This window comes from Schistocerca americana, chromosome 2 (genome assembly GCF_021461395.2).
Source record: "Schistocerca americana isolate TAMUIC-IGC-003095 chromosome 2, iqSchAmer2.1, whole genome shotgun sequence".
Lineage (NCBI taxonomy): Eukaryota > Metazoa > Arthropoda > Insecta > Orthoptera > Acrididae > Schistocerca > Schistocerca americana.
Window position 1 is genome coordinate 1101752625 of NC_060120.1, and position 25522 is coordinate 1101778146.

At 41.1% G+C, this 25522-nt stretch overlaps 1 protein-coding gene across 1 annotated transcript in view; it reads right to left on the reverse strand.

The window, feature by feature from the left end:
- The window catches only part of LOC124594702 (odorant receptor Or2-like), a 162447-nt gene that overhangs the window by 64689 nt on the left and 72236 nt on the right, over positions 1–25522 (reverse strand). The window contains exon 4 of the mRNA XM_047133070.1: positions 5350–5451. Within this exon, the coding sequence (XP_046989026.1) occupies positions 5350–5451 (102 nt within the window). The remainder of the gene's footprint in view (positions 1–5349; positions 5452–25522) is intronic.

The window sequence follows — 25522 nt, forward strand, 5'->3', positions numbered from 1 at the left end:
TTCAAATAGGAAAGCATACGAAATTTTCAAAGTGCGTACCCATTTACAGGTGTCTCATTCTGAGCAATTCTTTTCGGTTTTCTAGGAAAGTGTGAACATTTAGTGCAGGTGCTCTGCTCGGTGGGCAGAGTCCTCCTATTAAGTCGCTGAGCCATTACCCAGCTGGATGTGATGCAAAGAGACCGAGGTGACAATGCTTTGGATGGTGTTCACATGAGGAAACACATAGGAGCAACATGGCCTGACTGAAGTGTTGCAGACATAGTAGCTAGCAATGGCTAACGATCATGTTGCTGGGACTGGAGCCTCCTATTGACGTATTTTTTTAGTGTCTGCAATGTACACTCGGATTTTTAAAAACCCACCTTCCTCAAAACACAATATATTTCTTTTTATGTTTTTTATCCACACATGTTTTGACGCCTATCCATCATCCTCAGTTAGTCTCATTTATTTTTGTAAAATATTTCAGAGTACTCTAGGTTGGCATTCTGTTTTAGGTCTAAAAAATTTAACATGTGTATTTTGTTCTGATGCCTCTCCTGCAACTACATTGATTACAAAGATGCCATCGTACAGGTTCGTTTGCTTTCATGATTTGATAGCATGTCATCTGCAAAGTAGTGTGAAGATTTTGTTTAAAGAGTTATTATTTGTTAACTTTTTTCCGAGAGTAATGACGTTGCAAGTTCTGGATTTTCCACTTTATTCTCATCCGGTATCACACGTCGTCAACCACAAAATTCTGTCTACTGTGGTTATAACTTTGAATGTTAAGAGTTCAGGAGGTGTGTGTGTGTGTGTGTGTGTGTGTGTGTGTGTGTGTGTATGTTGGTGTCAGAGGGAGAAAGGGAGAGAGAGAGCGAGAAACTCAGAGAGAGGGAGAGAGCGAGACGGATATATATATATATATATATATATATATATATATATATATATAGAGAGAGAGAGAGAGAGAGAGAGAGAGAGAGAGAGAGAAGAAAGGACGAGTGGCTTAAGAAGCAGATGTTCTTGGATAACAGAGGATATAGTACGTTTTCATTAAGTAAATGTCTTTGTGAAATTTATTACTCCTCCAAACGTTGTTTTCTTGCCTAGTGTTGTGTATTCGTTCAAAACGTTCTTCCCTTGTACTATTGTTTTTTCAGTGCGAAAATTATGCTCTATTGGAAGTTTTTGGTAGAGACTGCCACTTTTTCTCAGGACCTTGAGATAAGTTGTAATGTCATTTGGACGATGAATTTTCCCTACGGCAGGATTCTGAAAAGATAAGTGTATGCTATTACCTTTTTTAGGTCCTGAGGGGCTCACAATGTAACGTTTTTGCAGCGCCAACTGGTTGATGTATTTTAATTTTGTCGTTAAGAATTAGAGCCCCACTATAGTTTCACGTATGTTACTACGTGTTAATAGTTTTTTCGACAGCATATTAAAACCGAATACTCTGGGAGTGAACAGTCGACTGCTCACTAAAGTTGAGACTAGATGAGATAGCATTGTTCAATAGAACACTGTTACACAGAACCATTGAAGTGTGGCCAGAATATTACGACGTGGCTGAACTTCGTTATCTTCTGATTATAATGGTAGCAAAGTGCGCTTCTATTTTGCCCTAGATTCTCAGTTACCTCAGTTGTGAATGTGACAATTTTTTGTGAATTGTCCAAAGTCCGTAGGTTTGCTTTCTTCTTTAAATAATTTTATGAAGGAGGAGACCAGAAAGCGCTTTCCTCCTGCCGGAGAATTTTTGGTAAGCTGAGATTTTATTTTGTATATTGGTGGGAATATAGTTAGCGCCAACGACAGAAGCAGCAGTCGTTTTTTTTTCCACGCATCTGGTGGTCTAGCGGTAAAAAGAAGAGATCGAGTAGTGGAACCACTGAGACTTTGTTTATTTATTTTTTAAGTATGTATTTATTTAACCTTATCTGACTGTGAAATTATAAAGTAAATACTGGCAGTATTTCCGCTACCACTGCTGCTGCCATTAATAATGATGATAATAATAATAATAACAATAATAACGTCAATAATAATGACATTAATAACAACAATGACAGTGGCAGGTATAAAAAGAATTTATAGGTGCACAAAATAAATGTTTTCTGATATAGCGAATTCTGGGGTAAGCAAATTTAAGAAGACTGCACCAGCTAAGAATAACGAAAAATGAGGAACTTCTGGATGGAAAGGAGGCTGTACACGTGTAACGACTGTGTAGTCATTATTGTCGCTACAGTGGGTACGCCATTTATTGTCTTCTGAGGCTGGAGACGTTACCCAGTTCTCTAATAAGATGCGAGAGGTTATTCCAGAGTCGGGTTCCAACTGCTGATAAGAACGTCTAGAAAGTGCCTGAATGACGGAGTGGGGACAGGTGTTTCTGTCGTGTTGTTCAGAATAGAGCGTTAACGACGAGAAGCGATATGAGGGACAATGTACATTGATAAGACAGTAGAGAAGACAGAGGAAACCGCAGTGCTTTTCTGCACGCTGACAGGATAGCTGTGCATATGACGCTGAAATATGATCAAAGAGTCGAATATCACAGATATAACGAACACGGGCATTCATAACCAGTTACAGGCACCGTGAACTGCCCTGAGAAATACCTTGCGGGATAAGATCGCTGTAATCAATAATTGAAAATGTAAGTGGTTTCCCTTTGACATCGTTCAGAGATGCCGATGTCTTCTTGCACATTCCGTTTACTTGCTCAGTCCAATTTAGATTTTCATCTTATTACTCCGACAATCTTTGCTGATGGAGATAAGTAGCTATTTGTCCCTTTTAAGATTGAAGGTGGTAACGATTCTCGATATTTCGCTCTATGAGCCTCGAATGACCAACCAGCAGCACTTGGTTTTTGGATTGGTTGAGCTTTAACCCCATATTCTGCGTCCATCTTCATGGTGCACACAGGTCATTATTGATACTCTCGATAGCTGCCGTCAGGTTTATTGCTTTTTGCGCCTGGGTACAACTGGAGGTGTTCAGCGCACATTTGGTATTTACGGTAAGACAAAACTGATGACACACAAAGTCTAAGGCCTTGGATAGTGAAGGAACAATGCAATTAGATCGTTAGTCTGTGTGTGCTCCGGCAACGTCCTTTTTAGATACTGGCTTAACTAGTCCCTGTTTCCACGCTTCAGGGAAAACATTTGTAGCTAAGGAGTGGTTGAAGATGTCTGTTATTGTAGGCACTAGTGCGCCGATAATAAACTTCATCACTTAGAATATGAGTTTCACTCTAACTTCAACGTAATCTTCACCTCTTTTGTTTTTGCTCTATAATTAAGATGCAGCTGACACAACAGTGCGTCTGTTTAGTAATTTTAAATGTTGAACCTGAGTAGAAAACCTTGGTTCATCATACACTGCAAGTTTTGCAAAGCACAAAATAAATGTTTTTCGTAGCAATAACTGATTCTGATTTTTAAAGTAGGTCGAAGTCGAAATTAATGACCTTATCTTTCTGTACATGATTATCAATTAGCTATTACAACGAGTCAGTATCTCGTTCTCGCTAAACATTAACAAAGCCAGTTAACTGGTTTATAGTCACTCGCGTCATGAGCGCGCTTTCATTGGCAGCGGCGTGGCTGCAGTGCGCGGGTCGCTCGAGTCGTTGACTTCACTCTGTATACAAGTAAAAAATTATATCTCTACATACACCAGCCTTTGATTTTTTTAGACATATTTTCCCAGATTTAAATTAAAAATAATTCCCGTAATGGGCGAAGATTACGAGAGGTTTTCCTCGGATGTAAGGCAAATATCTGAACTGGAAATCCTCTGACATGTTCCCAACTGGGACTCCCTTTGTTGCCTCACGACCAAACTGCGTATACTAGCTGGGAAGCCCTGGTCTTTACCGGAAGAACTCGCTCTGCCTTTTGGGATAGGGAATGAAAAGTATTACAAAATACAGAGATCATGAGTAATTTTTCACAGAGAGCAAAAAATATTACTTTTATAATTATGGTGGACGGAAGGCGTTATGCAAGTACTGCACGGCAAATTAGGAATCTGGGTCGGACGGAAAACGTACTCGGATAGCCCATGTGGTTAAGGCGACCACTCACATAAAGTGCAGAAATCCACCTTCTAATCTCGATCTGGCAGAAATTTTCACTTGTCGTCATTAAATTCATGTCAGTGCCCAGTTGCGGCCGACGTCAGAAGTTATTTCGTTTCACCATCTATATGTACGTCTGCAGCATCAGGAAACAACAGATATCACACATATGAAATATTACTTTTATTTGATTTGATGGCGATCCCGGTATATATCTTAAACGTTTTGGGTTTACTTAATTCAAACTATCAGATCACTACACCACCAGAGTCGGTGGGATTGATTAATTAACAGTTCACAACGCTCTCGCATTGCAGCAAGCAGAAACAGGAACAATTCAATCATTATTTTTTAAAAATCGAATTTGATACACTGGTGTTGCACTTTTGTAGGCTCATGTACGAAATATGGAAACTGAATTTATGTAGTGAGATTTGCACTTGCCGCACCTAAGTGCGTAATATAATCATTTATCTATATTACGACAGTTTTGAGAATAACCTTTGCTAAGACAACGTCCGTTAGAAAATGTTTCATTTACCCCAGCGTCTACTGATCAATCGTATCATGTCTGGAGTCGTAGAATATGGTATTTGATCATTTATTCTTATTGACCACACTTTTTACGTCTGAGTGTAGCTCCGCTACTACATCGTGCAGGATGACAACAGAACAGCAGCTTCACAACTGCGGTGTATGCAACAAAGTAGCAGTAGGGGTCAATGACAGTGTTGGTTATCGCCACAGCTGACTTTTCAATTACCTGTCCTACGGATTCCAATCTTTGGCTGACGCTAGTCTTCCTCATCTACTGACCCTACTAGCGCCAGAAATACAGTATTCAACACGAACTGATTGCTGAGGCCGGAGGAAACAATGGGCTGTCAGAAAATATAAAGAAAATAATATATCGACCCACAATCTACAATTAAGCACTTTAATTCATCATTTTTTGCAGCTGGCTTCGGATTCCTTTGCCTACTCGTACACTGTAATCGTACGCTGTGACCTGGCTAGCCAGATAGGTGTGTGACCTCACAATGGGTCTAATCCGTGTGCTGGACTAGTGACCACCAGTGCGATACACCAGTCCGTTTCGGCGGTTTACCACGCCTGCTCTCGGAAACTGAATCCGAGCTCACACAATAAAGCATACATTATGTGTAGACAACTAGCCTACTCGTGTCCTAATCGCTTTCACAGCGACGACATCGCAGAGCCAGTATAGGCAATGAGCACAATTTGCTAGCAAGATAGTGCAGTCCTACCTGTTGTGTGATGATGTCCGCCGTCCAGCAGTAGAAATATATCTGGGTGCTGTGGAAGGGCAGGACCATGGCGTACTGCAGGGCTGTAAGGGCGTCCTTAATCTGCAGACACACATACACACATGTATCAAAGACAAATGTTCCCTAATGTCTCGCCTGCACGTATCATTAAAACAACAGAGGCACGCATGTTTACCAGGGCACAGTACCCCAATGAAGTTGACTACTGTAGATGTATAAAGAACAGATTGAAAGGAATCTACTGTATCCTTTACTGCTTTCATCTTCTGACACATCTCTACAGCAATCATGTATTAATGCTTGATGGGTTTTTTCACAGCTGAGCTATCTGGCTTGATATCGTTTGTCGCTCCGACGTGCTATCTTCTCTCAGATGCGAGTTGTCCTACGAGTGATCAAAAGCACCTGGATGCGTAACTGGTCTCAGAGTGTACAACCAGCGTGCCTACAAATTCGTGCCCGTCAAGTCGCAGTCAGGTGAATTAACTCCACTGCTATGTAAAGTGATTAAAGGCGATATACACATTTCAGATTACAAACCTAGTGCCACGGACTACATCGGTTACAAACAGGAAATTGTCAGATCAGCACGATATCACTTACCTGTCACATTGTGCAAATATCTGTGTTGCAAAACTAGAGTACTCTACGCCATTAAGCGGCAAAACAAATGTTAGTGGGGAAAGCATCACTTCAGATACTAGGTGTGCGAAAATGTATTTCGGGATCCGCATCAAGTGGGACTGATGGATGACATCGAAAAAGTTCAAATAAGGGCGGCTTGTTTTGTACTATCGCGAAATGGGGGAGACATGATACGTGCGACGGGATCTTCTCATGAAATTTCAATCACCAGTTTTCTCCTCCGATTGCAAAAACATTCTGTTGGAACTCATCTGCATGGGGAGAAATGATCATCACGCTAAAATAAGAGAAATCAGGGCTCGCACAGAAAAATTTAAGTGCTCGTTCTTCCCACGCGCCGTTCGAGAGTGGAACGGTAGAGAGACAGCTTGAAGGTGCTTCATTGAACTCTCTGGCAGGCATTTTACTGTGAATAGCAGAGTAATCACGTAGATGTAGATGAAGATGATTAGTCTTTCAAAGTCCGGTTCATGAGAGACTTTTAAAATGGTACAACAGTTCACCATGTTCTTCACCAGAAACCTTGATTATGCAGAGTAATAGATTCATTGGTTTGGTTTTGGTTTGGTTTTGTTTTAGGGCGCAAAAACAACTGGTGTCATACTCGCCCAAGTCAAAACTATAGAACACGAAGACAGAGAGGAGATGAAAAACGACTATACGTCAATCCCAATCGACGAAAGAGAAGACAGCTGAAAACAGGGACGTGGAGAAACGGCTATAAAATACACCATAGAGAAACGGAGGTTCATAACTAAAAATTACATTGCCTTCGGCATATTGCTACGACGGATAAAAAGTAAAACGCGGTCCACAGACCGCGCGTCATTTGCTAAAATGGACGATAAATCAGACGGCAAACCCAAACGGGAACGTAAACGGTTAAAAAATGGGCATTCTGTCAAGAAACGGCCGACAGTTAAAACTTGAACACAATGTGCACAAAGTGGAGGGGGAGCGCCACTTAACAAATGGCGATGGCTAAAAAGGCAGTGCCCAATAGGCAACCCAGTTAAAATGACCTCCTGTAGGCGGGAGGGCTGAGCGGAGGTCGTCCGAGCTGCTGGGAGGGGCTTAATAACCCGGAACTTATTCCCATGAAGGGAGGACAAATGGCGATGCCAAAGGGACACCACCTGCTGACAGAAGACAACACACAGGTCATCGGTGGGAATATAGGATCTAGTGGGCTGAGGTACGAGGACTGCAGCTTTGGGAACAGCATCAGCAGCCTCGTTACCTCGCAGACCGACATGACCAGGAACCCAATTAAACATCACAGTGGCTCCATCAACAGCGACAAGTGACAGTTTTCCTGGACCCGTTGTACTAACGGATGGGGAGCAGGAATACAAATTAATTTATTTTGCATTCAGGCGACACTTCACAGCCACTATGCAGCAGATGAGCAACATATACACTACTGGTCATTAAAATTGCTACACCAAGAATAAATGCAGATGATAAACGGGTATTCATTGGACAAATATATTACACTAGTTCTGACATATGATTACATTATCACGCAGTTTGGGTGCATAGATCCTGAGAAATCAGTACCCAGAACAACCAACTCTGGCCGTAATAACGGCCTTGATACGCCTGGACATTGAGTCAAACAGAGCTTGGATGGCGTGTACAGGTACAGCTGCCCATGCAGCTTCAACACGATACCACAGTTCATCAACAGTAGTGACGAGCCAGTTGCTCGGCCACCATTGACCAGACGTTTTCAATTGGTGAGAGATCTGGAGAATGTGCTGGCCAAGGCAGCAGTCGAACATTTTCTGTATCCAGAAAGACCCACACATGACCTGCAACATGCGGTCGTGCATTATCCTGCTGAAATGTAGCGTTTCGCAGGGATCGAATGAAGGATAGAGCCACGGGTCGTAACACATCTGAAATGTAACGTCCACTGTTCAAAGTGCCGTCAATGCGAACAAGAGGTGACCGAGACGTGTAACCAATGGCACCCCATACCATCACGCCGGGTGATACGCCAGTATGGCGATGACGAATACACGCTTCCAATTTGCGTTCGCCGCAATGTCACCAAACACGGATGCGGCCATCATGATGCTGTAAACAGAACCTGGATTCATCCGAAAAAATGACGTTTTGCCATTCGTGCACACAGGTTCGTCGTTGAGTATACCATCGCAGGCGCTCATGTCTGTGATGCAGCGTCAAGGGTAACCATAGCCATGGTCTCCGAGCTAATAGTCCATGCTGCTGCAAACGTCGTCGAACTGTTCGTGCAGATGGTTGTTGTCTTGCAAACGTGCCCATCTGTTGACTCGGGGATCGAGACGTGGCTGCACGATCAGTTAGAGCCATGCGGATAAGATGCCTGTCATCTCGACTGCTAGTGATACGAGGCCGTTGGGATCCAGCACGACGTTCCGTATTACCCTCCTGAACCCACCGATTCCAGATTCTGCTAACAGTCATTGGATCTCGAGCAACGCGAGCAGCAATGTCGCGATACGGTAAACGCAATCGCGATAGGCTACAATCCGACCTTTATCAAAGTCGCAAACGTGATGGTACGCCCTCCTTACACGGGGCATCACAACAACGTTTCACCAGGCAACGCCGGTCAACTGCTGTTTGTGTATGATAAATCGGTTGGAAACTTTCCTCATGTCAGCACGTTGTAGGTGTTGCCACTAGCGCAAACCTTGTGTGAATGCTCTGAAAAGCTAATCATTTGCCTATCACAGAATCTTCTTCCTGTCGGTTAAAGTTCGCGTCTGTAGTACGTCATCTTTGTGGTGTAGCAATTTTAATGGCCAGTAGCTGCCATTGTAGCTGTTGCAAACCAATCCTTGGATTGACCACTACAGAAGAAGAAGAAGAAGAAGAAGAAGTGCAACTTATGAGGTTAGCAGGAGTGCAATGCTGATTATGGACCAAACACTGAACTCAGTCATTGACCTTGAATGCATGTCATCTCATAAAGCCCGTCTCTGTCCTAAGCTACACTACGCTCCCGTACTTCGACTTCCGTCCTCTACCTTCCGCTCTCCTAAGTCATGTCCCTACCCCTACACTCTTACCCTTCACAGTCCAATATTTTACTGACAATTCAAATGAGGCGGCCAATCACATCCCGGTATTTTGATGGACATTAGAAAACAAAAAAAAGGTCAATCAGTGTTTAGCTGCCATCTTGGACACGCGGCAAGACCTCTCTTCGGACTAGGAAGCGCCAGGGATTCTCTGGCGCGGGGATCGGTGGTTGTTGACTGGAGTGACGCAAGCCAGAAACGTGGCGGGCCACGTCTCGTGGCTCCTGTGCACAGAGAATTGGCCAGGAACAAGTGGTGTGCTCGGTGGCCTGCAAGGCAGTGCTATTGCATAAAGCATAAATGCATTTGTGGCGATGTAAGCAAGACGAAGCCGACGTTCAAATTAAGGTATGATTTTACTGTGCCTCTGATGAGAGTACTGGAGAAGCCTCGTAATACTGTTCACTGCTGCCGTCACGGTCTATCAGTTGCGAGTACTACACACATCAAAAAAAGTTTTGCATCAACCCGGTTCCCAGAACTCCTGAAGACAGACGTTGACTGTGGATATCGTATCACAGACGCAGTCCCTTTGACTGTTTAGTGATCTAAACCCGCCCAGAGATGCAAACAACCACCTATTGGACGGAGGGTGTCCGACAGCCGATCAGTTAAGAGTCATTCCATCGGGCAGGAGGTACACGGATCATGTTGTCTGTAGTTCAACCATGCCTAGACCGTAAATACCGTGGTTCAATCGCTTCCGCATTGTTACTTTGTGCCAGGAAGGGCTCTCAACAAGGGCAGTGTCCGGGCGTCTCGGAGTGAACCAAAGCGATGTTGTTCAGACATGGAGGAGATACAGAGAGACAGTAACTGTCGATGACATGCCTACCTCAGGCCGCCCAAGGCCTACTACTGTAATGGATAACCGCTGCCTACGGATTATGGCTCGGAGGAACCCTGACAGCAACGTCACCATGTTGAATAATGCTGTTCGTGCATCCACAGGACTTCGTATCACGACTCAAACTGCGCGCATTATGGGCAACTTCACTCCTGACGTCCATGGCGTGGTCCATCTTTGCAACCTCAACACCATGCAGCGCAGTACAGATGATCCCAGTAACATGCCGCTGAGGCTTGGCACCACGTTCTCTTCAACGATGAGTGTCGCATATGCCTTCAACCAGCTGTTAATTATGATTGTTTGTTAAATATAGGCATACGTGCAAATGGGGAAGATTCTTGCCAGATTCCGGAGAGTACTGGACGGCAGATGAAACAAATTTAAGGGCGAGAGGGTGCTGGAAAATTTGCCTAGAAGATAGATACGATGGTGACAGAAAATTTAGCTGCCAATTGCATCCTCGGAACCGTTTGGATTTCTAAGGCGGGATTAATTCCCAATTTGTCTAATTGCCAGCTTTGTTTTAAATTTTGTCCCAAAGGATGTTCTACTTTTGCCCTCATGAATAGAAGACTGGTGTGTTTCTCACAGGGTAAAAAAGGGAGTCAACGTGGAATTGATTTGTTGGAAGTACAATTGGCTCACTTGGATGATGTAATAATGGAGAAAATCAAAGGAGTTTGCGCCGAGTATTCGGGTGTTCATACAGATAAATTAGGGTATACTGGATTACTACAATACTGGGTCAAGCACCGGTAAAGCAGCCACCTACTAGATTATTTTCACCTAGGCTGAAGTTTTTAAGAGAGCAAGTGGACAAGATGTTACAGAAGGGTGTCAGTCGCTTCTCACAATCACCTCACGCTGCACCTATGTTTTTGGTGCCGAAGGCCAGTGGCGGACAGCGAACAGTGGTTGACTACCGGGAGCTTAGTGGAAAGGTCGTGTTATGGTCAATACCTCTTCTTGACTTGCACTGGTTTAACAGAGTTTATATATTCATCATGCTTGACCTCACCATCTCAACCCGGGCTATAATCACATATCGCTGGATGAAGCCAGTAACAGCTTGTGCTTCTGACTGGAACTTATTCGAGTTTCGTGAAATCCCATTCGGCCTAGCGGCAGGTGCGGCTGTACTTCCCCAATTAACTGATGTGGTATTTTCGGATACCAACTTTGAACATGTGTTCCATTTTATGGACGATCTTGTCGTTTACAGTACTCCTATACCAGAGAAAATTCAACATCTACATGATGTATTTGAACATTTCAGAACGGCTGGGTTAATGGTCAATCCCACAGACGTAATATCTGTGGGACTGTCTGTGAATTTCTTGGATATATTGTGATGGCAGAAAGTTTATCTATTGATCCCGCAGAGGTACAAGCAACTGAGGAATTCCCAACACCACGCAATATAAAAAAGTTCCCAGATTCGTTAGGATAACATCTTTTCAGGAAATTCATTGGTGGATTTGCTAAAAAGGCTGTCCCACTCAATGAGCTTGGAAAAAAGGAGTGTAAATTTAACCGGGTGGCATCTAAGCAGGCAGCATTTGCCAGTTTGGAAGAAGCTTTAAAAACTTCGCTAGTACCGGCACTATCCTATTTTAATATGGACTTTATATTACAAACAGTTGCATCAGCTTTAGGATTGGGAACGGTTTTGCTGAAGAGCAGGAAGTGGACATCAAGGTGATCGCCTATGCCTACCAAACATTCAACGAATCGGAGAAAAGATACTCTTTCTGCGAGCTGGGGGCATTAGCGGTTTTATTTGGTATTAAAAGGTTTAAATACTACCTTGAACATAGTAAATTTTCGCTCGAACTGGACAACGAAGTCCTCAGGCTGGTATTAGCCAGGTCCCAGAAAACTGGATACATTGCGAGGTGGGCCACAAAGATTTTGATTTTTTAATTCGATGTGCATAATATTAAGGTGTCAGCAAACGTGATCACTGATAACTTGAGCCGAATGTTTGCAGAAGAAGAGAAACAACAAGCGAATGAGAAGGGTTCTGCAGATGGGTATGAGGAGCCTATTCTGCCGTCTATTTTAACTCAGATTCCGTCTCTTTTCAGGAATATTAGAGAGTTTCAGGATCAGGGCCAGGATCTATTCCTGGTCAAAGAAAAGCTGAGAAGAGCTGAAATGATAAAATAGTATGTCATGAGGGACAGAGACGTATGTTGCAGAGAATGCGGCTCAAAACAATTGACGGTTGTCGATCCTAAGGAACAGCGCCCTTTGGTCATCTGTTATTTCCATGACTCACCTGTGGATGGGAATTCGGGAATCTGGAAGACCAGGGAAACGGTCTGGAAGCAGTTTATCTGGAGTGAAATCCATAAAAAGATACGCAGTGCAGAAGTGGCCTCTGATGTCTGTGCCATTAGTAAGCCAGCACAGAATAGTAAGTTGGGATTCTTAGCATCCAAGGCAGTGGATAAATCTTTCCAACGATTGCAAATTAACTTTATGGGTCCTCTGCCTCGATCAGCTAGTGGTAATAAATATATTATCGTGTGTGTGCGGATGCGTTTACGTGATTTGTTTTGTGGCTACCGACTCACGCCGCTAACACACAGATAGTTATTCAGAATTTACAAGGCATTTCGGGAACATCTGGATCACCCCAATCTTCAGTGACGGATAATGCTACCACCTTTACGTCTACCAAGTTGAAACAATTTTGTCTTGGGATCGCAATCCGTCACCTTGCAATCCTTTGTATGCAGAGTGAATGAATCCCCATTTGAAATCTGTATAAATAGCACACCATTGCAGCAGTCAAGGCTCACGATGGCCTGCAGTAGCGCTCGACACGAAAGTGATAACACTACTCACGTTGGATTATAGGTTATCCACCCCTCTCTGCAATTTGTGTTCCATTGAGGACTTGTTACTGGATAATACAGGTACTCGTCAAGTGATTGCAAACTGGGGGTCGCCAAAAAGGAATATAAGAAAGAGAACGTAAACGCTATAATCAAGGGAGGAAGCTGAATACTTATAGACTTTGCGACTGGGTGTTCATAAAGAACTATTAAGGCTTTAATAGGGTATCACAGAGGATAACTAAGCAGTTGCTGCTACTTTTCAAGGGACCCTTGGAGGTAATTGGATATCTAATACTCGTTACGGTGAACTTAAGGGACGTGAGAGCTTTAAACCGACACACAGATTGAAGCTCACCTCTCCCAAATAAAATCGGGTCATCAGGGCAAGTATGGGAGCTTCGGTGCTGGCAAAAATCGTAGGGGGTGGGGAGGGAGTATGTGGCGTGGGGGCACTTACCCACTTATCGACAGTAGCATCAAGGGCTAACGTCCTCTCTTTAGACTGGGAGTGGCCGGAGGTTCTCTGGCGCAGAGATCGGCCGCGAGTGAAATGGTAGTTGACTGGAGTGGGGGGCGAGGAGTGAGCGGTGGGCCGAGAGACCTGGCACCGGTGTGCGCGGTGCCATGCTCGAGCAGTGTTACTGAAAGTGTCAGAGCTTCGTCGGAAAACGTGATAACTGCATGTGTGCCGATGTAAGCACGGCGAAGCCGACGTTTGAAAGGAGCTGTTATTGCACTGTGCCTCTGCTGGGAGTTTGTTGAAGAAGCCTCTTGGAACTGATCATTGCTGTTGTCACGGTCTATCTCTTGTGAAATACCAAGTACTAGTTGTGGTTCGGAGACAAGATGCTCAATTTAATACTGGTCACTCCTTTACAACGTGCCAAAAACTTTTGTCATCTTCTGCTAATGATGTTAACTTACACGCTATCACACAGTGAAGACTATATGAAACTATGCACCATCTATCACTATTTTCCAGCAAGCAGGGAGGGATGGGAGGGATGCTGCCTTTGTGTGACACGGGGAATGCTATGCTGCTATATGCATCTATGCTTAGTCGACAGTCTCACATTGATGCGTTTTGATTGTTGGAACAAGCCTTGAAGCGCTCTCGTCGACAAGTCTCAATTTGCTGACTAATCACTTTTTCCTGTTGGAAAAAGTCACAAACTGTAGGAACAAGTCTCAACTTGTTTAGTCAGCTACTTATAAGGTTATGTTTTACAATTTCACCTAATAATGGTGCTGTATGTGCCAAACTGTTACTATTTTGCCGTAAGATAGTGATGTATGGGGCAAATTTCAACAGTTTTACTGTAACATTTTGATGTATGAGGCAATTTGTTACACTTCTGCTGTAACATGATGTATAGAGCAATTTTTTTACAATTTTGCTATTACATGGTGATGTATTTGGCAATTTTTCACAATACTGCTCTAAAGTGGCGACGTATCAGGCAATGTGCGACAATTTTGCTGCAAAATTTCGATTTATGAACCGAAGTACCATGTAGCTTCCACAGTGTGATAGTGTAAGACAGCATTATTAGCAGAAGTTGACAAATGTTTTGTACAGAAAGATAAAGTTAATACCCTAGTGGAGCCATTTTAAATTTTGGTTGATCTGGAAAAGTAGTTGGAAAAGTAGTAATAACAAGTTTTGTTCATTAAGCTATTTCATCAAAGTGTCCCACAGTTTCCAATGTGAGATAATAGCAGTCACCCTATAAGCTAACTGTAATTGCCCAAACTGCATTCAGTGTGATGATAGTCACCATAATTGGGGTGACTGCAGTCATTGCTTGACTGTAACATTGTAGTTTATGGGGTAATTTGTTACAATTTTGCTCTAACATGGTGATATATGGAGCAATTTCTTACAAGTTTTGCTGTAACATGGCAATATGGGCGAATGTGTTACAATTTTGCAGTAACATGGCGGTGTGGGGGGCTGAAGTGTCACATAGTCTACATTGTGCATTAACATAAATTAGCACTATCAGCAGAAGGTGACCAATGTTTTGTACCGTGTAATTTAGTTTTACCTAGCTTGTGGAGGGGGGGCGGAGTCACTATAATATTTATCTGACTTTGATATCGGTTTAGCTGATCTAAAACAAGTTACTGACAAATGATACAGCCAGTTAAGACACAGGCATAACATTGTTTCCTTTGGAACAAATATCAAACTATTCTAGTCGACCTGTGCGTTTTAACCAGAAAGTTAGGTCAGCAGTAGTGCTATGCATGTCATTTAATGTTACAGGACAGACATTTACATATATTAATAAGTCATACATACGTTTTTGGTTTCTTTAAAATTTGGCACAGTAATCGAACTATACTTATCAACAAATGCAGCTTTACCAGTATGTTACATAGGTAGTACTTGCATATTTTTTGTAATATTATAGCACAATTTGTTATATATTTCGATAAAAAACTTTTTTGATCCTTTAAAATGTAGTACAGTGGTCGATTTGTTCTCATTGACAAGTGCATCATAAACTTTAAGTTAGATGAGCAGTAGTGTTATGTGTGTTTTGTAATGTTATAGAGCAAATCTTTACATTTTTTGATAAACAATATAGACACTTTATGAATTCTTTAAAGTATGGTAAAAAGACTGAAATAAGTTCATTGATAAATGTGGTTGAACCTGTAAGTAGTGCCTGCACTCAAGCAACGCATATCTTTTTAAAAATCGTATAGAATACTAAAGTTATGACAGCACTGAAAATTACACACAAGTTTGTGTAAGCTGGTACCATAGACCTTAGGCTACTGTTGCATGTTATTAGGGCATGCAGCAATGCTATCTTTAATCCAATAGTCGGTCTCACAGCCTGTTTATCGGCACATCGTCTGCGATGCGAGAATTTCAGAACCACTCTGAAATAAAATCACCGAAGCGTACTTCTTAGGCTTACAGAGGCCATCGATATAAAACCTGTCGAAACTATATTGGTAATACTAAGGATGTGGTTCTTCGACAAAAAATGGTTCAAATGACTCTAAGCACTATGGGACTTAACATCTGAGGTCACCAGTCTCCTAGACTTAGAACTACTTAAACCTAACTAACCTAAGGACATCACACACATCCATGCCCAAGTCAGGATTCGAACCTGCGACTGTAGCAGCAGGTTCTTCGACATTCGTTATGATATTGCGCAGTGCGCTATTAACTCGAGGCAGACTTAACTGTGTGCAAATGATTGCAGTGGTAAATAACATTAACAAAATTCAACTCCATATGATTGGCAGCGCGACTGGAACAATAGGACTATCGGTTCATGTGTGTATGACTTTTTTCCAAGTGTTAAGGACAGATTATGACCATACCTAGACAACCTGACTAAGGGATGATGCACTTTATTACTGGATATGGCACTTAACCTGTCTACTTACAAATATTGGGAGAGAGGCAACAGCTGTCTACAATCGCTGAGAAGCTGGGATGCCTGAATAAGTAGCGCTCCAATGTAATTTACACCCTCTGTAAAGGAGGAGGTGATTGGACGATTTGAATTGGTTAAGATAACCAATGAATGGAGTTACTTTAATGTACTGCCAACAGAATATCAAGAGCCCTTTGTTTTATAACGGGGAGCAAATGGAAACTGATGATGAAGTGCGGCCTAATATACCTGGTAACGAAATGGATCAATGCCAGTGACGTTTGGAGCATATCCATAGAATAACACCAGCAGCAGGACAACCTTACAAAGTAGTTCAGTCAGGGAACAGTGAAGGGGAAACTTCATCAGAGAGAAAAAGATGGTAATGAATCAGAATGAGATGCTAATGAGTAGGCTAATTAATGATGTAATGTGTTAAATTAGAGTGTGTAGCAAAGCAAATGGTAATGCGCAGGTTCAAGTGCTGCTGAGCCATGCAGAATTATTTTTGCAGTAATTTATCTTAAGGATAAACTGAAATGTAATATATTGTATGGTACATACTCCTGAGTAATTCCAAGTTTGTAGATTACCACTGTAACAGTTTAGGGACAGAGGGTCATGGCAGTGGGTTTCCCCTTACTTTCACGTCACTATTACTGCTTTCTTTCGTAAGCAATTTTTTTCTGTTAATATAGCTACAGAGTTCAGTTGTATATTACGTATTCATTATCAAACTGAAACGTATAAAATTTAACAACTTGCCTTAGAAAGCAAAACTGCGAAGTCCGATGTGTAGCAATAGATAAAAACATATTTGTACTCGAAATAATCATGTTTCTACGTAAATAATAGAGACAGTTGTATTTTGAAGCAAATCTCAATTTTTTCTCAGCAATGAGAGAGCTGTAATAATACTTCTGTATATGATAAGCAATATGTGTGTTTTTTATTCAAAAACTTTATGGATTTTGATAAATAGTTGTATTTCGTTGTACAGATCATATTTTTGAGACACTAAACTTTCCTCTGTGTGCGAAACCTTGGCCATTATTGTCTTTGACAATGTTGTGTTGTGTTTAAATTTCGTATTTGCAGCATTATTTATGCTTGTGTATTATAAAAACAGATAGTTTAAGTTATACAAAACATTAAAGATTTCATAAAGCAAGATTTGTTACTCTAAAACGTCAGAAAATCCTGTGGCAGATGATAAATATGCTACCACAGGTATGTTAACGATGAAAAGTAATAGAAAAGGTTCATTAGTCAGTTAATAACGTTAATCACTATTTATTCATGCATTGCATTCTTTCTCCATTAAATGGTGCCTGGCCACTTCCTGTACTACCAGTAACATCACAGGCGCCGACTCCATGGGGCCTGAGGGGGGCCCAAGCCCCCTCTAAACTTCGTTTTGGGGGTGGAGCCCCCTCAATAATTTAAGAAAATTATTAGTTTATTATGCTGCGTAAAATCACAAAATTATGTCGGAATTTTTTATTTTCCTTGTTTGAGAATAGTTACCTTTTAAAATACATTCCGTAATGAGTTAAAACAAATAATTATTATGGTAGTAAGCAGGTTAACTGAAAACGAGTGGTGTGAATTATGACAATTTATGGTGCTGTAGGCACACTTAGGATTTGTCCTTTGTGCGCGAATCTTCGGGTAAAGTCTGGTGCCGGTGGGCCAGCCGGCCAGCACTGCGGCCGCGGCGACATCAAAAGGACTGGAGCAGAAGCGCCTGGAACCCTCCGCCCCGCATCGCCTTGACGCTTTGAGACATTGCGGTGCCACGGCTATATAAAGCCCACGGTCCTGTCGCAGTTATTCAGTGTGGACTCTTTCATTCAGTGCATGCTGCAGACGTGTTTAGTGTTCTGACTTTAGTGCCTAGTGAACTATTTTATATGACTTGCTTTATTCGTTTACTTTAGTCTTTTAGTGTATTGTGAATTAAGTTTGCAATGGATAAATTTGTTAGCAAAAGAGGCGCACTTGGAAGATGATGACACTGCAAGTCAACCTCCAACAATTACTGCGTCGTCAATTGCTTCGTCGTCTTCAGTCAAGAACCGATCACAGCCGAAACCTGGACAATCCGGTAAGGCAAGATCGTTTCAGAAGCCTTGGTTGATCAAATGTACATGGCTAGAGTATGAAACATCTACCGAAAAAGTTTTTTGAAAAACCTACAAAGAGGTAGATGCTAAAAATTTATTACAATTTTCTTAAAAAAATGCATTTACTTCTGTACGGTTTTCTAACTGGAAAAAGGCTTTGGAAAAATTCAGTCTTTATGAAAATACGTTCACGCAAAAATAAAGTATTCCGAAACTAAATTCTATCACCAATTGAAGTGTGGCCTCCCAATTGGTTCAAATGGCTCTGGGCACTAAGGGGCTTAACTGCCGTCATCAGTCCCTTAGAACTTAGAACTACTTAAACCTAACTAACCTAAGGACATCACACACATCCATGCCCGAGGCAGGATTCGAACCTGCGACCGTAGCGGTCGCGCGGTTCCAGACTGTAGCGCCTAGAACCGCTCGTCCACTCTGGCCGGCGGCCTCCCAATTGAATGAACAGTTAGATAGTGTTACGAAGAAAGGCCGTTTAGCCCTTGAGACAATTTTTCCCACCGTGTAATTTCTATGCCGACAAGGACTAGCAATTAGAGGGCACGAAGATGTAAACTCAAATTTTTTTCATTTGTTGGAACTCTGAAAGAATGACATAACTGAGTTTAAAGATTGGTTACGGCGTTCGGGGCAAAAGTGGACGTCCCAATATTTTTAAAACGAGATCATTGATCTCCTAGGAAAGTCTGTGTTGAGTAAGGTATTGGCTTCAATCAAGAAGACTTAACATTTTTCTATTGTGATTGACGAAACAAGTGATTCTTCGATTCACGAACAAATGCCAATTTGTATTGGTACTGTCAATGATTCCTTAATCATCAATGAAGACTTTATTGGCTTATACGATACCCCCAACACTGAATCACAAACTCTGTTTTAAAAGACTTTTTTCTTGTCTTGATTTGTCAATGGATAACTTAAGAGGGCAGTGGTATGATGGTGCCTCGAATCTGAGAGGTAAGTTCAAAGGACTAAAACATTTAGTTTTGGATATACAACCAAACGCACGTTATATGTACTGCACTGCTCACAGTTTAGACTTGGCAGTTGTAGACAGTCTCCGTCATGTTACGTCTATGATGGATATGGCTTTAGCCAAGGACTTTACAAACACTGTAAGGGAATCCAACATAGGGATGGGACTTTTCAGAAACATACGTTGTGAGAGTGCCAACGACCAAGCTGGTCTACGACCCCTTTGTCCGACTGGATGGACTATGCGAGTTTCTAGTATATTGATGATATCGAAAAACTTTGAAGAACTTATAGAGTTTTTTGAAACATTTTCTGCAGATGACAAAACAGAGGCGGGTTCCAAATGTGCACGCTACCTTGAGTCAATGTTACAATTCAAGACTTATTTCTGTTGACTTCTTTATTGCCATGCAATGAACCCTGTAGAGGATGTCAATGAAAAAATTTAATGCCCTCATCTAAGTGTTGCTGATTTGGAAAAAAAATATGAGGTCTTGATTTGTATATTGAATGGAAGGCGTGATAGTTTTGAACACTTTTGGGAATTGTGTTTAAAAGCAAAACCTTCACAAGTTGATGATCCTTCACTTCCTCAGAATCGAAGTAAACCAAAGAAGTATGAAAACAACGAAGCCAATACACCGCACACTTTCAAAACCCCAAAGGAATACCAGAAAGCTATTTACACTGAGGTTTGTGAAATGGTGCAATCTGGCATTACTGAGCGGTTTGCTTCAATTGGACTTACACAGATCATTGCAGTTGAACAAGAGTGCTTGCTTTTAGTAACCAGAGGTGAAACAAATTTGGAAAAATCAACTGCGTTTTTCAAAAATAACCTTGACGTTGAGAGACTGCGCTTACACTTCAATATGTTAGCCGATATCGATAATAAAAAACAACTGGTCTTAAAAAACATGCGTGATGTAAGAAAGTACATTACACAAGAGCCTGCAGTTGGAAAAATGTTATGTGAAGTAGTGAAAAGCATTAAGCTTCTCCAAATAGTTCCAATCACGACAGCAACAGCAGGACAGTCATTTAGCGCCCTTAGATGTCTGAAGTCATATCTCCGATCAACAATGGGACAGAAGTGATTGAACAACTTGGCTGTTCTTCATGCCCACCGAGTTGTTTTGGATGAATTGGATATCCGACCAGTCATCAACGACTTCATATTCAGTAATGCAGTCAGATGGTCGACATTTATACCTTTCTAAAGACACTCTAGCCGTAATAATGGCATTTAGAGCAATATTAAAAATTTTCATAAAAAAGAGAATTAAATACACAATGTTAAATTTTCAGTTTCGAAATATTAGTACTAGTTTAGTACTGTATTACTATAGTACTGAAAGTATACTGTATTAACTTTATTGACTGTATTAAAGCCTTAACTTTGAGATACTGTTTTTATTTAATGAACCCTTATTCAAAGTTAGCTATTTCATTTATTAATGTAAGCGCTATTACTTACGACAACAATATTTTATGTTTATTCTTTTAGTGATAGTTTTGTATTTATTTGAAAATAATTCAGTCATTTCAGAGCTATAATTCACTGCTCTGTAATAGTCTATAAGCATGATTATTACTGTAAATTAAATTAGCTTTTTACGAAAATACCGTGCGCGTTTATGTTTTGTTTCTTTTTTCAAAGCCAAAAATTGTGTCAGGCTTGTCGAGTTTCCCAGAGTGTCGAGTTATTGATAGTCCAGTTTTCCGGGTTCTAATGTTGATAATATGACTCTAAAATTATTAAAAAACTTTGAAATTCACTATTTTTCATCTAAAATTTAGAAAATTCTTCGGGGCAAGACCCCCAGTATGCCCCCCCCCCCCCCTCAATATTTTTTATAAGTTGGCGCCCCTGGTAACAGTCTTACTTAGACCTAGGAGGAACTTCCAACTCCCTGCTAAGCAAGTCATTTTAGGAGAGCCATTTGATTTGTACAGTTATAGAACAATTTATATACAACAATACTGTAAGTTACCTGTGCAAATGTAACAGTCAGCCAACAGGTTCCACACGACTTTTTTGTTGTTGTAAAAGTCAAGTGCAACCGGTTGGCTGACTTACGTTTTTAAATATTTGCATATACGGCTGGTGAGCGCACAGCCGAAAAATGTTTAAAATATCAAAATTTTTACCTCTAAGTTACTCCCTTTACATATTTTCGTAGATATTTTAGGCGTGAAAACATCATTGTGACATTTGACGTAATACTGTGTTAGCTTTGTTGACGTATTTTTGTAAACATTTTAAATGCAGGAGTACCATAAGTTACACCCTTTAAGTATTTTGACAGACATTTTCGATGTGCTAATAACGCTGATGTCGCCATTGTGTGTCTGCAGATGTATTTTTTTGTAAATTCATAGCGTCATTTAGGCCTAGCAGAATCTGTCAAATTTGAGTGTTCTAACTCTGTAATAACATAGAGATAACTATCATGTGTGTTTACATATTGCATAATAAATACAGTTTAGACGCGGAAATATTTAATATGAGGGTCCATTGCACCTTACACAAAGTGAGGTGCAGTACGTGAACTATGCTCGTTCTAAGTGCTGATCTACCAGCAACTTAAGACATGGAAATGACGTTGAAATAAACATTGTGTGTGTGTGTGTGTGTGTGTGTGTGTGTGTGTGTGTGTCGGTGTGCGTCCATGTGTGACGCAATATATTGACAGGGCAGAATTTCAAGTACAGTATTTGACACAAATACTTTTATTAAATAATACGGAGCTGGAAACATTGGAGCTTACACCAGTATTGTCAATATCTTTACACGTGTTTCTAAAACAATCGAATACTTTTAAACATCATCCAAAATACAGGTTGTTCTGATACCTGTGTACATGGCGAAGACTGCGTCTACATACTGACTGGCCTGTTTAGTTTTAATGGCCGTTAAAACACTGGGCTGTGATTGGCATTTTTATTTATTTATTTATTTATTTTTTACTGAGCTGTGATTGAATTAGAGAGCAGAGGAAGGGTAGCGTTACGACTCAGGAGAGAGGAGGAGGAGCGGAGAAGGATAGAGTATCAGGAGAGAGGTGGCAGGGTATGATGATAGACCACGTTTCACTCCTACTGAGATTCTTTGGCTGGCATGCTTACATGGCCAGAATTTGACATCCACTTTAGACAGACAAAACTGGTTGCTCAAGTGCTCTCTTCGGTGATGGGTTTCCAGATGTTGCTGAATGAATTAGCCATGCGTTTTTGGCATTCATTTTCCGGGACCTAGTTGAGGTCACGTCGCCCTACACGGTCTTCTGTCGTATGGTTGTGAAGTGTAGGGTCGCTCTAAATGTATCGGGCGAGCAATACACATCAGAGGCGACTAGCCAGGTGGCTGAGTGCGTACAGGTTTTATTTTAGATTAGGCGACTCACTTCTAGTCAACGATAGCTCTACGGGGCCCAGAAATATAAGATCTAAGGAAATGTCCTCTAACGGCGGATGTATGAAAATCATAGTGATTAACTAACGAAGCATTCGCAAAAAGTGTCAGAGTTCTAAGCGGTCCTAAAAAGCGATAAAGTTCATATAAAACTCGATTGAGAAGGCTGGTTAAAAATGAAATTGACAGCAGCGATATTTTTTAGGGATAATTTCAGCGTGTAACAAAAAGATATGCTAATGATAAACGGAGATTGCGTATCTGTCGCATTAGACGGCAACTCAGTTCCAACGAAATACAAATTGAAACTGCGTCCGAGATTGGGCAAAACTTAATACCAAGAGTGGGTGTAAACTTGTAATCAGAGGCTTCCATTGACCACTAGACTCACCTCAGGACAGAACCGAAAGTTTCAGGCAAAAACGGAGTTCACTAATATTTTAGTTCCCCAGTCACACTAATCACCACTGTAGGAGACTTAAATAATCCATCAGTCAACTGGTAAAAATCAGTTTTGTAAATGGTCAGCGTGACAAGACTATCTGCAAAGACGAAACATTACCAAATGCGTTCTCAGAGAACTACCTAGAACAGATTCTTGGAAGCTCAGTAATGATGGAAACGTACTGGAACTAACGACATCAGACAGATCTAGCATCTTTGAGAAACTGTAGTGAGTGACCATGAGGTAGTTGTAGCAACAATAATTAAGCAAGTACAAAGGGCAACTAAAAAAAATTAGGATTTATATCTTCAGAAAATTGGATGAAGAAGCAGTAGTATCGTACCTCGATAAAGAATTCAAAACGTTTAGCTTTAGAGAGGACAACGTGAATGAATTTTAGCTCAGCTTTATAAGAATAGGTGAACATGCTCTTGATAGCCAAATGAGAACAAGGGTATAGGGTCCAACGGAATGCCTATCACATTCCATGCCAAATCTCCGAGTTAGTCCCTCTTTTAACCATAATGTACTGTATTTCCCTCCAGCAAAAAGAACTCTTCTCCGTAGTTGAAAAGAAGCAGAGTTCGCGCCCATTTACAAGAACGGTAGCAGAAGTTGTTTGGTTGGTTAATACGGGGCAGAGGACCAAACAGCGAGGTCATCGGTTCGATCGGATTAGGAAAGGAACCATACCGGCATTTACCGGAAGCGATTCACGAAAATCACGGAAAACGTAAATCAGAATGGCTGGACACGGGTTTGAACAGTCATCCTCCCGAATGAGAGTCCAGTGTGCTGACCACTGCGCCACCTCGCTCGATGTATCACAAGTGATCCAAAATACTACAGTCTAATAGCCTTGACGTTAATTTGTTGTAGAATCTCAGAAAATATTCTCAGCTCAAATATAATCAGGTATCTCGAACAGAATGACCTCCTCCAGGTCAGCCAACATGGATTCCGAAAAATATCTATCATGTGAAACACAACTCACACTTCTCTTGCATGACGTCCTGAAAGCCGTGGATCAAGGCAACCAGGAAGATGCAATATTTCTCGAGTTCTGAAAACTGTGACTCAGTGCCACACCTACAATTACTATCTTAAGTACGATCGTATGGGGTATTAAGCGAAATTTGTGACTGAGCTGAGGACACAGAATGTTATCTTTTGTGGAGACAGATGTAGAGGTAACATCAAGTGTCGAAGGGAAGTGCGCTGAGGCGTTTTTTGTTCATGTTGTATATTAACGACCTTGCAGACAATATTAACAGCTATCTCAAACTTTTCGCAGGTGATACAGGTATCTGTAAAGAAATATTGAGTGGAAAAATCCACACAAATACTCAGTCAGATGTTGATAAGATTTCATAGTGATTAGAAGGTTGGAAAACTGCTTTAAATGTTCAGAAATGTAAAATTTTGCAGTTCAAAAACAAAAATACAAACAAACAAAAAAATAGTATACAATGGAGGCGAGATTCACAAGTCTAAATTGGAATCTGTCAGACCATACAAATACGTGAACGTGACAATTTGCAGAGATATGAAGTGAAATGATCACATAGGACCAGTTAGTTTTTTGCTTAAGTGAATGGGACCCCACACCAAACAGGGCTAATGAGGGGTATTTAACGTAAACATAGGAGGGCAGCACGATTAGTCACAGGTGTGGTGACCAGTAGGAAAGTGTCACAGATATGCTGAAGAAACTGAACTGGCAGGCACTTGAAGAAAGATGCAAACTATTCCGAGAAATCCCGTTTACAGAGTTTCAAGAACAACCTTCAAATGATGACACTAGGATTGTATTATACAATCCCCTATATATCACTCTCATAGGGATTGTAAGGGCAAGATTAGACGCAGAGAGGAATTGAAACCGTCATTCTTCCCATGTTCTATAGGTGAATGGAACAGGAAGATGCTCTAATAACTTGTAGAGTGGCAGAGATGGGCAAGATAGTTTATTAAAAGTATCTAAATTCAAAATACAAATAATTATTATTTTTTCTATTTCAGATGTAAATACTAAATGGTTTGAAATAAAAGCATTTAAATACAAAATGCAAAATACGTATTTTCAAAATATATTTATTCAAATAAAATACCTCTAGTTAGTGAACATTTTAACGCCAATTTTCACTGATTTTAACAGCAATAATTGTTCAAATATTTTATCTTCTATGTTTCGTTCATGTGGCCTCATTATTATCCCACCAAAAGAAAATAGTCGTTCAACAGGAGCAGGTCTTGGCACTTATGGAAACAAATTTTACAGTTGGTTATCTGTCCAAGGAATCTAAACCATTGCCATTAACTTTTAACAATTGTAGTGTTCCCAGATCTAGTGT